The sequence below is a fragment of the Melozone crissalis genome, unplaced genomic scaffold (assembly GCF_028551555.1).
Source record: "Melozone crissalis strain CALT ecotype California unplaced genomic scaffold, PUWL_Pcris_2 ptg000114l_1, whole genome shotgun sequence".
Classification (NCBI taxonomy): Eukaryota; Metazoa; Chordata; class Aves; order Passeriformes; family Passerellidae; genus Melozone; species Melozone crissalis.
This window is the reverse complement of record NW_026535891.1, coordinates 4,979,223-4,995,263: the sequence shown is the minus strand read 5'-3', so window position 1 is coordinate 4,995,263 and position 16,041 is coordinate 4,979,223. Positions and strand designations below refer to the sequence as shown.

Genomic DNA, 16,041 nt, shown 5'->3' with positions numbered 1-16,041 from the left:
GCAGGTGTCCTCATCCTGTGTTCATTGGATGTTATCCAATCCAAGCAGGCATTTTAATACAAGCATACTTATATCAGCTATTTCAATACTATGTCTAAGATTAATTAATACTAGAAATAAAAATTATATCTTTATAACAAAGCTACTTTCACATCGCACATATAAAATCCATTTTAATATTTGCAAAAAGCCAATATTATAATATGTATCTATAACACTCGGGTTCCTCTTGGCTGCCGCAATTCCATCTCTGCCTTCCCTTGGATTTGCCCTTCCCAGCTCTCGGAGCTTTCACACCAACATCCCCGTCCCCCATCTGCTCTAGGACATCCTGTGAGTCCCGGAAGCTGTTGGGGGCGCTGCCATGGCAACAGTCGGTCCCGACATGTCTCGACAGTGGCTTTGGGCTCTTTGTCACAATCGGTTCAGACACATCCCAACCGTTGGTCCCATCACATCGGAATGTCGGCTCCAGGACATTGTCACACCTCCCACTCTCTATGAGAGTGCCATGGCAGCCGCGACTACCGGCTCAGGATCTCAGTCCCTCTGTCCGGGAGACTCCTCCCGGGGATCCCTCCTCCCGCGCCGTCGGCAGCTTCGCCCACCAGGATTTCAGTCCCTCCTTCCCAAGGTCTGCCCCTGGTCTTCACCTCACCCCCAGCCCCTCCGGCCCCTTTCCGTCGTGCCCCTGAGGGCACGTCCCGACAGAGGGTCCAGAGCTCCTCCCAGGATCAGTTGGCGTCCAGGGAGCACTGTGTGGGGATTTCGGATCCCTCACATCGTCCTTTCCCACAGGTCACGGGCTCCAGCAGCCCCATTGTGATCCTTCAGGATGTGCCCAAACCGCCTGAATCACAGCTCTCTGTCAGATACAAACCAAAGACTACCAGAATCATCACCAGGGACCTGATCCGGGACCTCGTGTAAGGCTGTGCCCGAGTCCTGAGGGGTTTTGGGGGAATGGGTGTCAGTGCAGCATCCCAAAATCTCTAGGGAGCAGGGACTGGCAGTGTGCCCTGGCCACCCCCGGGGATCCTGTCCCCTGCATCCCTGCCTGGTGCCACTTTCACCACACTTTCCCTTCCTGCCTCACCCCAAAACAAGAGAGCCAGGTCTCCACGGCTTCCCCAGCACTTCCCATATTGATCTGGGTTGACATGGTGGCTGAGTGGGCAGCTCAGGGAGCACAGGGACCTGCTGGGGTCACCATGCCACTAAGCTCTCTCCCTGTGCTCCCCAGCATTCCCCAGGAGAAGCCCCAACCGTGTCTCATCATTGGAGAAAAGGAATATGAGAAACTTAAGGAATCAGCTCGAGCCCTGACTGAGGTGGAGCGTTGGGACAGGCTGAAGACGCTGAGAGCCAGACAGGACGCTGCTTTCGTAGGCATTTCCCTTTCTGCTTCCCCCTTTTCCTGCTTCACAGCTGGGTTTGAGGGGTGGTGGCTCCCGCAGGGGGTCCTCCCTCTGTCCACCACATTTTGGGGCGCAGGGTAGGCTGCAGGGCTCAGGGCTCCACTGAGAGCTGGGCAGCATCCCTGAAATTGTGCCCAGCACTGCCAGCCTTCAAAGGACATGGGGTGTCTGCCCAGAGGTGTGGGGAGGGGTGCCCATGGACATGCCAGGAGCCTGACATGTTCCCACTCAGTGTCAGGAGTGCAGCACCTGAAGTGTGACCCCTGTGAGCCCTTGGGAAGGTGGCCAGGATTGGGCAGTGCTCTCTGTACCCATAGGAAGCCCTAAAAAAGGCCCAGATCGAGGAGCAGAGAAAGGCAGAGCTGGAGGACAAGAGGAACCGCTGGAGAGACATGGAGGAGGAGCTGCAGCAGGAGGAGCAGAAGCTGCTGCAGCGGGCGACAAGGATGAGGCTGGAGCAGGAGGAAGATGTGCGGGAACTGAACGCGGTAGGGCCGGCACTCCCCTCTATCACCTGGCATTGCTGAGTCTCCCCTGCTCCTTGTGCTCCCAGGCTCTTCCTCTCCTTCCCTGGCCCTCCCTGCTTCCTGTGTCCCAGTGCGGCTCCGAGCCACAGACACCTCTTGTCCCCGCAGCTGTTCCTCAATGCCAAGTGCAACATGATCCGGGACAAGCAAGTCCTGGAGAAGCAGATGATCCTCAAGGAACTGGCAGAGGAAGAGAAGCGCCTGGACAAGATGATGGAAATGGAGCAGGAGAAGGGCATGGAGGTCCAGGAGGAGCTGGAGCGCCAGAGGAAACAGGAGCTGATGAGGTGAGCAGGAGGCTCCCTCTTCCCCATGGAGGCATCTGGCCCATTCCAACCACACCAGCCCTGTCCATGCCAGCATGCCCATGATGGGGAGCAGGATGAAGCCATAGGAAACCCTTCTGCTCTTGTATTCCTAGAGCCCGGCAGGGCATTGTGAAACAGATGGAGCAGAATGCAGAGGAGCGGGCATTGAGGGCTGAGGAGCTGTACCAGGAGGGCCAGAGGCAGCTGGAGCGACTGGAGCAGATGAAGAGGGAGGATCGGAAGGTGGGAGCAGGGAACAGGGGGTGCAGGGAGGTTTCCACGTGGCTGGAAAGGGATTGGCAGAGCTAGATCAGCCACACTCGGGGAGTGGGGACAGCAGCCAGCAGGATCAGAGCTCTAGTCCCTTGGGGACATTGTGACATCCTAGGGAGGTGGCCCAAAGCCTTCCTGCCCTGGGTGACAAGGAAGGAAGAGCACTCGACTTGGTGATCTCCAGCCCTGCATGGCATTTCCAGGCCTGGGAGCAGAAACAGGAGCGACTAAAGCAAATCCATGCTGATATTAAACGTTTCAACATGGAGAGCCAGAGGCTGAAGGATCAACAGCAGGAACAGGAGAGGTTGGAGGATGAGCGGGTGCTGGAGCAGCAGCGGCAGAAGGCTGTAAGAGCAGTGGGCTCCTGGTGGGGTGGGCAGGGGCTGCAGGAGCTGTCCTCGGACTCTGTCCCCCCCTGGGGCTCTGTCCCATCCTGGGCTCTGTCCCACCCTGGGGCTCTGACCCCCGTAGGAGCGTGAGGCCGCCTTGGAGGCGGAGCAGCAACAACTGCGTCTGGAGAAGGAGAAGGAGCTGGCCTGGCTTAGGGCCACACAGGAACGGGCCCAGGACTGGCAGGCAGAGCAGGTGAGTGGCCCAGGAACAGGTGATGTGCTCCCCTGCCACCGTCCCTGTCCCCAGACTGGTGAAGGGGCAGCACCCCTGGATGTGGGGGGTCTGTAGGACCAGCCTCTGGAGCCAGGGGACATCCTGGAGCAGAGCCAAAGCCACGGCCAAGGGCTTCCAAAGGTGCCCCTGAGGGAAGCTCAGCACTGTCCCCTATTTGGGCAGGATGCTCTGAGAGCCAAGAGGAACCAAGAGGTCGCAGACCGGGAATGGCGGCGGCGGGAGCTGGAGAAGGCGCGGAAGAAGGCCGAGCTGGAGCAGCAGCTGAAGCAGGACCGGCTGGAGCAGGTGGCCCAGAAGAAGCAGCACCTGGCCATGCAGGTGCAGCAAGACCGCCAGGAATTCCAGAGGGTGCTCAGGTGAGGCACATGGGACTGAGGGATGGCTGAGGTGGTGGCCAGGGGGCTCCCAGTTCCAGGTGGTTGCTCTAGGGGCTCCAGTGCCAGCCCAGGTGCTGTGCCAGGTGTGAGGGGCTGTGGCAGGGTCCCTGAGCCAGCCCAGCTCTCCCACAGGGCCCATCAGGAGCAGCTGAAGCGGGAGAAGCTGGAGCAGGAGCAGAGGGAGCTCCGGCAGCGCGGCCATGCTGAAGATCTCTGGCAGCAGATCCAGGAGCTGCAGCAGCAGCGGCAGCGGGAGCGGGCAGCCGTTATTGAGGAGGGCCGGCGGCTGCAGCAGGAGGCCCGGCAGCGCAGCCAGCGCCTCACCCAGTTCAGGCAGCAGAAGCTGCAGGAGTTCAGGTCAGGGGCTGCCAGTGCTGCTTCCCTGGGCTCCTTGGGCTCCCCGAATCCTTCCTAGTGTCCCAGCCTGGGCCACCTCCCAGCTTCCTCTGCATCCTCAGCAAATGGGACCTCCTGTGGGGCCAGAGTCCCAGATCCATTGGGAACCTGATGGATTCTTTCCTCTGCAGAGCCACTGGAATGCCCGAAAAGTACTGTGCCCAGGTGGAGCGCAAAGCCCAGAGCCAAGCCAGCAGAGCCCCCTCCTAGGCCCAGCCCCACCAGGAACCAGCTCCAATTCCCCACGGATTTGGGGCTCCATTTGCATTGACTAAATTTTCCAATAAACAATGTTTCTGAGAAGATGGTGTTTTCCGTCCTTCCCTGGCCTCAGGGCTGTTTGGGAGGAACTGCCCTCAGGGCTGGAGGAGCCTTGAGGCTCCTTGTCCCACGTGTCCCACTCTGGGGTTGTGTTACAGGTTTGGGCTTATTAGTGAATTTTTGCCATTTGTCAACTGAAAGATGATGGAAGAAAGAGGGAGGAGGTGGCTGGACAGATGGAAAGAGGCCAATTGACAATGTAAAGAGAAACCCATCTGGGCTTCTGAAATGTGGCAAGACATCACCATCCAGGTGGAAAAGCCGATTGTGAGAGTCCACCATGGAGATGCACACGTGCCTAAGAGTCAAGTCAACAAGGAACATTGGAATAACAAACTGGCAGACCAGGTTCCCCCAGTCAAAACATCACAGGTTGATCTGGACTGGCAGCACAAGGGAGAGTTGTTTCTGTCTCCATGGGCCCATGATGCCTCAGGTCATCAGGGCAGAGATTTCACTTCTAAGTGGGCACAAGGCTAAGGGGTGGATTTAACCATGGACGCCATCTCCCAGGTTACCCATGAGTGTGAGATGTGCTGCCGTTAAGTAGGCTGAGAGAGTAAAGCCTCTCAGGAATGGTGGGCGTTGGAATAAGTAGAGGTAGGGAAAGGCCTGGGAGTTTGATTACATTGCAGTGCCACAAACCCGCCAAGGTAAGTACTATGTGCTCACCATGGTGGATGCAACCACCATGGCAGGAAGTGCACCCAGTGCCTCACACTACTGCCCAGCACACCATCCTGGGCTTGGAAAAACAAGTCCTGTGGTGACATGGCACCCCAGAGCTAATTGAGTCAGATCGTGGAACTCATTTCAGGAATAGCTTATTTACCACCTGGGCAAAACAGCACAGTGTGGAGTGGATGTATCACATCCCCTACCGTGCACCATCTGCTGGGAAGGTTGAACAGTGTCATGGATGGTTGAAAGTGACTCAAAGAGCTTGCATCGGGGGACCTTCGAGCACTGGGATCAGCATTCAGCAAAGGCTACATGGCCAGTCAACACCAGATTCCCTTCACACTGTACATGGAGATAAGGTCCCTGTGAAAAACACCAAACACTTGGTTTTTTATTACTATTAAACTTAAAAAGTTTAATAGTAATAAAATGGTTATAAAAATAGCAATACAATTAGAATAATAATAATTTGGACAGTTTGAATTAGGACAATATGAGACAATAGAAACAAAGAGTTGCGGATGTCTGGGTACCTTTTTCTGGGCAGCATAAGTCCAAAAAAGGACACCCGTTAACAAAGGATTAACCCTTAAAAACAATAGCCTGTTTCATATTCATGCATCTCATACATGATGCATAAATTCCATTAAAATACAGGATTCTGTCTGGTCATCGTCAACTTCTTCCTCATAATCCTAACAGTGTCATCCTGCCCAAGCGAGGTGGGCAGAAGTTAGTTTCTCCTGATAATGGAGCAATAAATTCTCTTTGAAAGATTTAGGTGTCCTGTGTCTGCTGTCTTGGTGAGAGTTCTTTCTTTGGGAAAAATGTATCCTACATAGCATAGTTTCTATTTTAACATTTTGTTATATCCTAAAACTATATTTAACACAGTACTTAACAGAATTAATACAGCATTACTTTCTAACACAACACATATAATATTCATTTTAATATTTGTGAAAAGCCAATCATAAAATATGCATTTTTCACAGTCTCTGTGGTACAGCTGAGAGGCCTGTTAGGGAAAACAGTTTGGATTAACCATGCCTCAGGAAATGACAAACCCACTCATGAGATTGTTTTTGCTCAAGGACCAGGTTGCACCTGGTTGATGACACAAAAGGCAGAGAAACATGGTGTATCCCTCAAGGAGATCTTATCTTTGGGTGAGCTGTCCATGATGACACTGCACCTGTAGCTGTATCTTGATGTGTGTATATATATATATATATATATATATATATATATATATAATTTGAATAATGCAAGTATGTATACAGTTGAAAAGTCTTAAGTTCAATGTTGATATGGGAAAAAAATTCAGGATGGGTAATGTTATGGGTTTAGGGTTCTTAGTGAATTTTTTCCTATTGTCATGCTGAAGGTGCTGGGAGTGGGAGGAGGTGACTCCTAGATGAACAGCCAGCAGTCAAGTCACATGGAAAGAGTGGCTGATAGCCCTGGCATTCCAACAGAATCACTTGGAGGGGAATAAACCTTTTAAATTTTAAAAGTGTTCAGTTGTTTCTCACAATGGGGCACTCATCTGGGATATAAAATCTCTTTTATGGCCCAAGAGATTTCAGATGAATGGCACACTCCTGCTGATTTTATCAGATCAAGTGAGTACTAGTTCGTGTAAGAGCTAAGAGTAATGCTTAAAGTGTGAGTGAAGTAGTGTGCTTGGGGTGGGTATGAGACTTAGAAGATCCTCATAAATATTTTTAGCCAGATTGAAATTTCCATAATCTAGATGTATAAAAGTCAGCTTCAGACAATAAATTGGACCCGTCCTGGTCTGTTGAAGCTTTAAGATATTGGACGGTCGGACGAAAAAGAACGGAAGGACGTGTGGTGGGGGAAGAAAGTGGGGACCCTGTTGCTGGTGGGATGTGTGTGAAAGAGGGAGTGAGAAGCTGCAGGCAGGATGTACAGAAGAGGAAAGCAGGGAACCTGTGGCCAGCAGGATGCATGAAATGGAAGGATTTTTAGGGGCCAGAGAGCACCTGAGGGTTGACAGATTAAGAGTCACGGTGTTAGAGTGAGGGCGAATGTTGCCATTTAGTAGAGACAGTGCTCAATGTGGAGGCGAGTAGTCGAGGCAACTTTCCCAACCCACCAGCATGACAGGGGGAGGGGAGAGCTAAAGATATGAAAGGTAGAGCATCCATTTTGTAGAGGAGCACGTGGCTGGTGGTCACAGGGACTCCCAGTGCTGAAAACTTTTTCCTTATTCAGCCCTTTTTTTGTTAAGGTTTAATAAACATTTGAAATTTTAAAAGTGAGCAGTCGTTTCTCACACCCTGGAAACCCAAGCACTTTCCCCTCCCAGGGAGCCTTCCCCCTGGCCTGCTTGGAGCTGGGTGTCACGATCCAATCCGATCGGCTAGTACAAGTGGGGGTTGTGATGGTTCGTTAACTGATCTCAGAGTGCAAAAAACAACACAAAGGGGATTTCAGTACTAATCAAAACAAATTGCACGTTTTACTGAGTGCCCACAGCAAATGCGATAGAAGGATTAGAAAGGAGATAAAGGATAGAGAGAGAGAGAAAGAGGGGAAGGGGAATATAGCTACCAATGGAGAGATGAAATCCTCGTGGTCCAGCCAATAGATCTGTCTTGTCACATCGAGGAGAATCCCAAAGTCTTGGTTGACTCAGGAGTCTATTATAGTCCTCCACCAAAGGGGGAACAGGTACAGGACCATGGAGAATAAGTCTGTAGAGAACAAGTACAGACAGTCCAGTTCGGGACCCATTGTTCCAGGACTGGTTTATACGGGAAGCAGTCTTGGTCCAGTGAACACACCTGCAGGCAACACCTGGCAAACATCCTGCTTCAATCAGGCCAGCACCCCCTGTGTTAGAATTATAGGGGTCTCAGTCTCAGTCCTAGGGAGGGAGCTTCAATCTCCGTCTGTCACAGTGGTTGTGTGGCAGATGAGGAATTTTCCATGGGGGATCACCAAAATTACCCCAGAAAGATCATTTGGCCAAAAGGTGGGAAAATTCACAGGCCATTGTGATGAGCGGAGTTTGTGAAGCAGGCGTAAGCTTACAGAGCAAGTCACTCCTGGCCAGGCCCTGCTTGAAGCAGTGTACCATGGCGGCACAGCAAACACACTTGTACACAATCACTTGGCAAGCATCCACCTCAACCAGGCCCAGAACTCTAGTCAGAGTCTTCATGGTCTTAGTCTCTGTCTTTGTGATGATCATGAGGCAAATGAGGGAAACTTCAGACCGTCTCTTACACTGGGCTGCAGCTACCCAGTGGTGCTTTTTCTCTACCGCTGCCCCAAGGTTTCTTTGCTACACTGTAGTCCCCACACGCCCTGCCCTCGTGGGACGCCCTGCGGCTCCTGCTACAGCTACAGAGTTTATGATATATCTCATCTACCACTCTGGGACTTTGTTCACCCCTGCATTCCCTGTACTCACCCTCTGCCTGCTCGGTGCCCACAATGTCAGTGTCCAGCACCAGCACCTCCCCCTCCTTTGAGTGGGGGGGGGCAAGGGATCCAGGAGGGCCCTGCAGGGATGAAAAGGGTTGGGGGTATGGTCTGGGGAGGAGGGAAAGGCCAGAACTGCCTACTCACCTGTCCTGGGATTTCCTGGTGGCTGCAAGGAAAAGGAGATTGGGCTGTGACTGTGGGACCCCCAGGGCATCTGACCCCCCAGTGACCCCTGAGCTCTCACTGTACCCCTGATTCCCTTTAAGACCTCTGAGCACCACCGAACCCACTGTAACCCCAAACATGGCAGGGAGGGAAACTCCCCCAGGATCCCTGAAGACCCCCCCACCAACATTCCTGCATGATCCTACAACAGGGATCTCAAAGATCCCAGGATCTCCCATTGCCAGCCCAATATTCCTTAAGGGTGTCCCTTCCTGGGACACCCCAGAACACTCCAAAATGCCCCCAGGTCCCCCAGGACCCTGAGAAAAGACTATTGAGGGCTCAGCCCCACCGTGTCAGGGCTTTGATCACTGTCCCATTGTCCCCCAAACCTGGGGACTTGCCATTGCCCTTCAGGAGCCCATCCCCCTCCTCGTTACCTGTGGTATTGCACTAAATAGTTATTTAGTTGTTTGCACTGGGTGTTGGGAAATATGTTATTGGGTCACGTGGATGGTATATTCCTCCTCACATGGTTTCTCCCCCACCCCCTTGGTCTCTGTATCCCTGGTGGTCTGCCCCACGGGTGGTCCCTCCCCTCGCCCCTCCCCAGTGTTATCCCATTGGCCGCGGTCCTCTTTCACCACCCCCATCACCTGGGGCATAAAACCCTACCGCAGGTGAGGCTCCGTCTCTTTGCTACCTGGTGGTCACTGACCTCGGAAGTGTCCCTGGACAAGCTAATAAACTGGATACTGTCACAGACATCTTTTGTGAAAGGTCCTTTCTTTGGGATTTTTCCCCTTTCTGGGGAGCTGTGGCCTCAGCAGCAGATGTGGACGGCGGTTGTCTGCTGCTGTGGAATGCAGCGGGTGCATCCGTGGTTGGTCTTCTGTTAATGTTTGGATTTGCTGACCACTCACGGCGGAGCTGTTCTTGCTTTCTGCCTGGACACAGAACTTTGTTGTTGGTTCCTTTTCTATTCTTAGCTTGCTAGCATTCTGAGATCTTTCCTTCTATTCCTATTAGCATAGTAATAATGTGATATATATCATAAAATAATAAATCAAGCCTTCTGAACATGAGGTCAAGATTCTCGCCTCTCTCTTCACCCTGGAAGACGCTTGCAAGCCCTGTAACAGGATACTCATCTCCACGTTGGCAGAGAGCGCTTTTCATCTTTTGTCTTGTTCATGCAATTCTGTGTGGACTTTAGTGTTGAGCAAGCCGGCTCTGGATTACAATAAGCCTAGAGACTCACAGTTATTGCAGTTACCCACCCCGGCGGTGCCACAAATGACAACCTGTGATGACAGCCAGGAGCAGGAGCAGGAACAGCAGGGTCCTGCTGATCCCCACAGCTACTGCTGGAAACAGAGAGGGACACATGACACATTGGGGTCACCTGTCACCTCAGGGGTCCTGCAGCCCTGGTGACCCCGCGTGACCCCACCTGTGTCCATGTGTGCCGATGGTGTCATCTCCAGGGCCAGGTCTGGCCTGGAACACATGGTGCCTGTCCTGCTGGTTGGTGGCCACGCACTTGTAGGTGCCTGAATGTCCCATGTTGATGTCCCCAAGCTCCAGGAGGGGACCTCAGACCACGTCCCGGCCGTCTCACAGCCAGGTGAAGGTGACAGGGGCTGAGCCCACCTGCACTGAGCAGTGCAGGTTCACGGGGTCACCTGCACGCACCTGGTGTGACAGGGGACCAGGAGTGATGGTGGCATTGGCCACGGGCACTGTGGGGGAGAGATGGGGCTGAGGCTGGAGGGAGGGGCTAGCACCTAGTGTTGGGTAGGGGTACAGGGATGGGATGGAATGGGGAAGATATGGGAGACTGTGGGTGAAAGACACCCAGAACCAGAAGGTCCTGTTCGCACAGAACTATGTCTTGTGGTGGTACTGGCCATTACTTAAAGTGGGATGTCATCTGTGGGGTGAGGGTGGGATGGCTGCTATGGGGGGCAGCTGTGGGTCTCGGACATCTGGGATGGTGACATTCAGGGGGACACTCTCGGCCACACTGTCCCCTTCACTGGCCTAGCAATGATAGCAGCTACTGTCATTGTCCCCAAAGTGGCACAGCTCCAGGCAGGGGCTGGTGCCCAGTGGTGCCTCCAAGCCCCGCCACAGTGCCAGGAGAAGGACAGTGGTGATGTCCCTGCAGCCACCACGCAGCTCAGCACCAGGCAGTCCCCCAGTGCCACCTGTCCCCCGGGGGGCTTCACCCACAAGGACACCTCTGAGAATGGGACCCCTGCGGGGGGAGATGACATGATTGGAGGATACAGGGAGATGCAGGGGAGGTTGGGGTAGGAGGGGAGTAAATGGGAGCTCAGTGTGGGAGAAGGGACCCCAGGGAGGGCTTTGGTGACCCAGGCAGTGACAGGGAACAAGAGAACTGACAGAAGGGATTCAGGGAGAGACATGGTGGGCTCAGAGAGGTGTGGGGGGTCCTCAGGGTTGAACAAGGGCACAGGGGAAAGAATGGAGAGAATATGAGGAGGCTTTCAGGTAGGGCTGGTAGAGATTTTGGTGTGAGGCCTCATGCCTATCATTGCACTCACTGTGCACTGTGACGTGGAGCTGGGCACTGCTCTTCCACACGGCACCCCTGACTCAGAGCGCACCTGGCAGCTGTAATTCCCCGAGTGGGAGACCTCCACAGTGAACAACAGCAGTTGTGGGGACCCTTGTGGGCCCCCAACACCTGGCCCATCCCAGTAGAACAGGTGTAGGAAGGGGGAATCAGAGCCACAGGGGTCTGGGGGAGCTGCGGCAGCTGAGATTCAGGGAGGACTCCTTGGTGGGCTTGGAGGGACCCTCCAGCATCGGTATAGGGAAGAGGTCAGGGCAGGAGATTAGGAGCAGTGGGGACGGTGACCCCAAGTCCCTGGAGAGGGGCTGTGGGGGTGTCGGGGTGGCAGCTGTGGGTGCTCAGTGTGCACTGTCACTGTCACCAGCAGGGACTCCTGCAGCCCCCAGGATTTCACCTGCCCCTGCAACTGTAGTGGTCACTGTGGTTCACCTACAGAGGGGACAGGGACAGCTCAGTCCCATTTGGGAACACTCCCACTTCCTTGTCCTTATGGTAGAATGACACCGAGGTGATCATGCTGTTCCACCAGCCCCAGCAGTGCAGTGTCACCATGTTCTCCTCCAGCAGCACCTACACTGGCACCTGTTGGGAATTTAGCTGACTAGAGAATGGAAAAGTACAAGACCGTGGCTAATTCCAAGTCCTGCACCTGCAAGATAGCGTGTCCTTGGGCCTAGCTGTAGTATGATAACAAATAGTGAAAGAGACATGAGAAAAGAGAGATGTAACCCCTAAGGAATGGGGAAGAGCTGATGTTGTGGTGTGGCCAATGGACGGTGTAAATTACAGAATATTCATGAGCTTATTACTTGCTGTATAAGTGTCTGATGCTCTCTTCAATAAACGGAACTTGCTTATCACTCATATTGAGTGTCCGAGTCTCCCCTCACCGACAAATGGCTCATTCCCGACAAAGGCCTCATTCTCCGACAGGCACCTTCAGCGCCAGTGGGTCTGGGGGACAAGTGGGTCCTGTCACATCACAAGGGCCCCCTATTGGGTCACATCCAGCTCACCAGCAGTCCTGTTATAAATGGTGTTCAATTTGAGTTGAATTGGAGCTGGGTTGGGAATTGTTGTTTTGGGGTGAGTTGATGGGTGTTTGTTGTGGGTCCTGGGGAAGGGAGGTCCAGGTTTTGGTGGGGGTGATAGTTGAAGGGGGGTGGGAAGTGATTGGACAGGGGACTTGACAAATCATTCAACACGCCGAGAAACTGATTGGTCCAGAATAAGTACCGATAAGGACCAACGAGAACACCGAAAAACGACCAAATAACATGCAGATCCAAAACCCACCAACCCTGGACCTGAGAGGGGTTATAAAATGAGGGTTTCAGTTGGGTTCAGGGTTCTTCTTCTTCAGAGGGACCTACTTTTTGGGGGAAAACTCAGCATGTTTGGGACACATTGTTATCTTTGGGTTGTTGCGTGGGAGTTTGGGCTTATCTCAAACTCCCTGTCCTCTGTAGTTTGTTTTAATAAACGAGAGCTTTTTTCCTTCTCAAAATCTGGCCTCGTTCAAATTTGTCACAGTCCAGTCCACTGAGATGCTCTGGGATGTTCTCAGACCAGGGAACAGGCTCTGGTCACACCAGGTGGTAACCCATGGAGAGGAGCCCATCCAGAAACCTCGAAGTCCCCACAGGTGCCAGGTTGCGGACACCCAAACCCCCCTCACCCTCTGAAATGCTCATGGGAGGGCTGAGCCCAGTGCCAGGTCTGTCCCACGTGTAGTTGCCACTCACGGTGACAAGGTGGTTGCATCCCTGCTGCCACCACTGCTGCCCGTCCTTGTACCAGGTGGTGGCACCGGTGGTCCCTGAGCCCTGGCAGGTCAGTGTCACCCGGTCCCACAGCACTGCCGGCATCCAGGGGGCTCCACCAGGAGCTGGGTGGTCTGGGCATCTGTGGGTGACAGGGGACATCAGCCTGCCAGGGCCAGTGTGGGGCTGGGGACAGTGGGGTGGGGCCATGGCATCCCCCGAGGACTCACCAGCGAGGCCGAGGGTCTGGGCTGGAACGGAGAAGGGATAGGGCACAGTGAGGGTGGCACTGCAGTCACAGCAGCGCCTGGGATACAAGGTGTTGTGACTGTCTCCAAACTGTCTTCGTGGGGACAGCAGTTCTTGTGAGAAAAGTCATGAGGGCGGTCCCCAAATGTTTTGTAGAGGCAGGGGGCCATGTCTGTGTCACAGGCACCCATGCACCACATCCCTGTGGCACGGCTGCCTTGGGAACAGGGACACTGAGGCCACCCTGGGCTGAGACAGAACATGGGGACACAGTGGATACTCTGGGCATGAGGACATCACAGACACAGCTCATGCTGGCCCAGGTCACCCCCACCAGCTCATGATCCCATCCCCATGATCCCATCCCCATGGCCACATCCTCACTGTTCTTGTCCCCTTCTGTCCCTGCATCCCAGTTCCCTTGTCCCTTTCTCCAGAGCTACCTGAGCCCAAAGGTGCCAGTCCCCACATTCCTGTCCCCACATCCCCATCCCCCAATTCCTGTCTCCTGTTCCTGTCCCCAAAGCCACCCTACATCCCCAGTCACACCAAGGTTCACTGTGGGTAACATGGCCTGGCACTGCAGGCACTGGGGACCTCAGGAGACCCCACAGCCCCCCTGTGCCCCCTCCCCTACTGCTCTCTGCCTCATCAGGGCCCATCCCCAGGGCATCAGGCCCATGCCCAGGGCACTCACCCCTCAGGAGCAGCGCCACCTTCTTGGCCATTTTGGTGTCCCCAGCCGTGTGGACTGGCTGTCACTTGCTGCTGTGCCCACTGCTCCCCTGGCTGGCGGCTCTTTGGATGAAGAGCTGGTTACTATCCGTACTAGACATGGAATTGCACGTGGTAGGAATATTACACTTGCTAGTGCACACACCACAAAGAAGGCTAACTTCTTCCACCATTGACCATTCCATTACCATTACGATGACTTCCATTACCATTTACCAGGTGAACAAGTTGTCCCACCAATTGGATTCTCCAAACAAGGGGGCCCATTTTTGTGTTCCAACATAGGTTAGTTTTCTAATATTTTGAGTAATGTTTTTAATTACATGACTTTGGTCATCAATCTCTAGGCAGCATTCTGAAGTATTAAATTTACCGCAGAATTTACCACAGATCCCTCCTTCCTCTGCAAGGTGGTAGTCCACTGCCAATTGGATCTGATGAATTACTGATTGTGTTTGTTGTCGCTGCTGGTTTAAGAGATCAATGAATCAGAGTTGTTTGATTGGGCATTATTTCAAGTACTGTTTGTAAACAGATGATTCAATTGAGCATATATACTGGGCTTCTGTACCCCCAGGATCCATCTTGGGCCCCAGTAGCCAGGTCATAAGTATCGATAATCTTTTGTGGGGTCCAAATTTCATTGTTCCAATTTTGGGTTCCGCCAAATAAATTTCTTTTCTTTCTGGCCAGATCATCATGTACTGGGACTCTCAAGTTTGATTTCGCATCCTAAGGCAGTAAGAAAAAGGATGGTTTTATTGCTCCAATTGTGTAACTCTCAGTCCACCCTCCCACTAACTTCACATATGCCCTGTTACCACAGATCCAAAATAAATTTTTAGGTGCATCCCAGAAATTAGAATCTTGATTTGTTGTATGTTTCCAATATTTGGATAGGGTTTCTATTGCCCAGAATGGGTTAAAATAATCTCCTAAGTATTCAAACATTTTTTCTTTTTCCCTGTATACACATCTACTTTCAGTTTTTTCTATCGACCAAATATGAATGGGGGGTTTCTGGGATCCACCTGGTGTGTGTGTCATTTGCTGCTAGATATCTTTTACATGGCATTTCTCCTACTTCTCTAGTATACATTTTCCCTTTTTTTGATAAACACTCTTCCCCTATTATTGTTGATTTAACTTCCACTCTCCTTCCCTTCTTTTTGGAGCTACTATGCTTTGTCTTCATGTAATCCATTTAAAAATGTCTAGGGAACCTAAACTGATACCATCCCATGGCCAAATGTCACTTTAGTGTGTCCCCCCCAACAATCAGTCAAATTAAATTACTTTGTAATCTTTTCCACCATATCGATGAAAAGATTCTTACCATATATTTGTCCCTTTCTATCCCTTTGTCTTTTCAAGTGCATTTCATTCTCTTTGAATGTATCCTCTAAGTTTGTTTCACTTTCTTGTTCGAAACATACCCATCTTTCTTTCATAGGGCAATCTCCTGACATCTTCTGGCTTGGATTTGCAATACTTTTAGCTAGCCAATATATTTTATTATCTTCTTTACAGGTTGTTAACTGGGAGTGATCAATACATTTAGGATTCATGTTTGTGTGTGCTCTGATCAATACACTTATTGTATCTCCTCTATACAAGGGATAGTAACACTTCTCACAAGTGTTTCCTCCACTTCCTCCCAAGTGGATGAGTAGTAGCATTGCCTCGAGCAGGAGTCTGGTACAGGCTGGCCTCCTCACCTCTCAAACCACAGGGGTTTTCTTGGTGCCCAGAGAGTATTTCCTGCAGGTAGTTCCCAATCCAATCTTACCTCCCACCTCTAGTTTTCCTTTCTTCTGGAGACATTCTGCCATGACCCTTATCATACTGACTCCCTTCCCTCAATTTGGTCCCGATTCGGGGTGCAAGGAGAGTGCTCTATGGAGCAGTATTGGAAAGTGAGATGTTATTTTGATTGTCAATTCTTAGCTAAACAAAACTTAAACTTATACTATAACTATAACAAACATTAACATACTTTAAGGATATAAGGTTAACTATGTAGATGTTTCCTGTGGCAGGGTTGTGTTCAGGGTTGCACTTCTTTCGGTGTTTTCCTCAGGACCAATTTAAAGTCTTTATCATCTCTGCTGCCTATAGCCCATTTGCTTGTCTCAGC

General features: G+C 52.0%; 1 protein-coding gene across 1 annotated transcript; it reads left to right on the top strand.

Moving 5' to 3' along the window:
* Positions 1-511: 511 nt before the first annotated feature.
* On the top strand, positions 512-4,139 carry LOC128948174 (cilia- and flagella-associated protein 45-like). The gene is given in 12 exon segments (XM_054292781.1): positions 512-642; positions 644-776; positions 778-926; positions 1,244-1,385; positions 1,736-1,906; positions 2,054-2,232; positions 2,367-2,496; positions 2,730-2,876; positions 3,001-3,114; positions 3,319-3,512; positions 3,666-3,890; positions 4,061-4,139. Coding segments are annotated over 12 exon segments (1,794 nt in total).
* Positions 4,140-16,041: the final 11,902 nt, after the last annotated feature.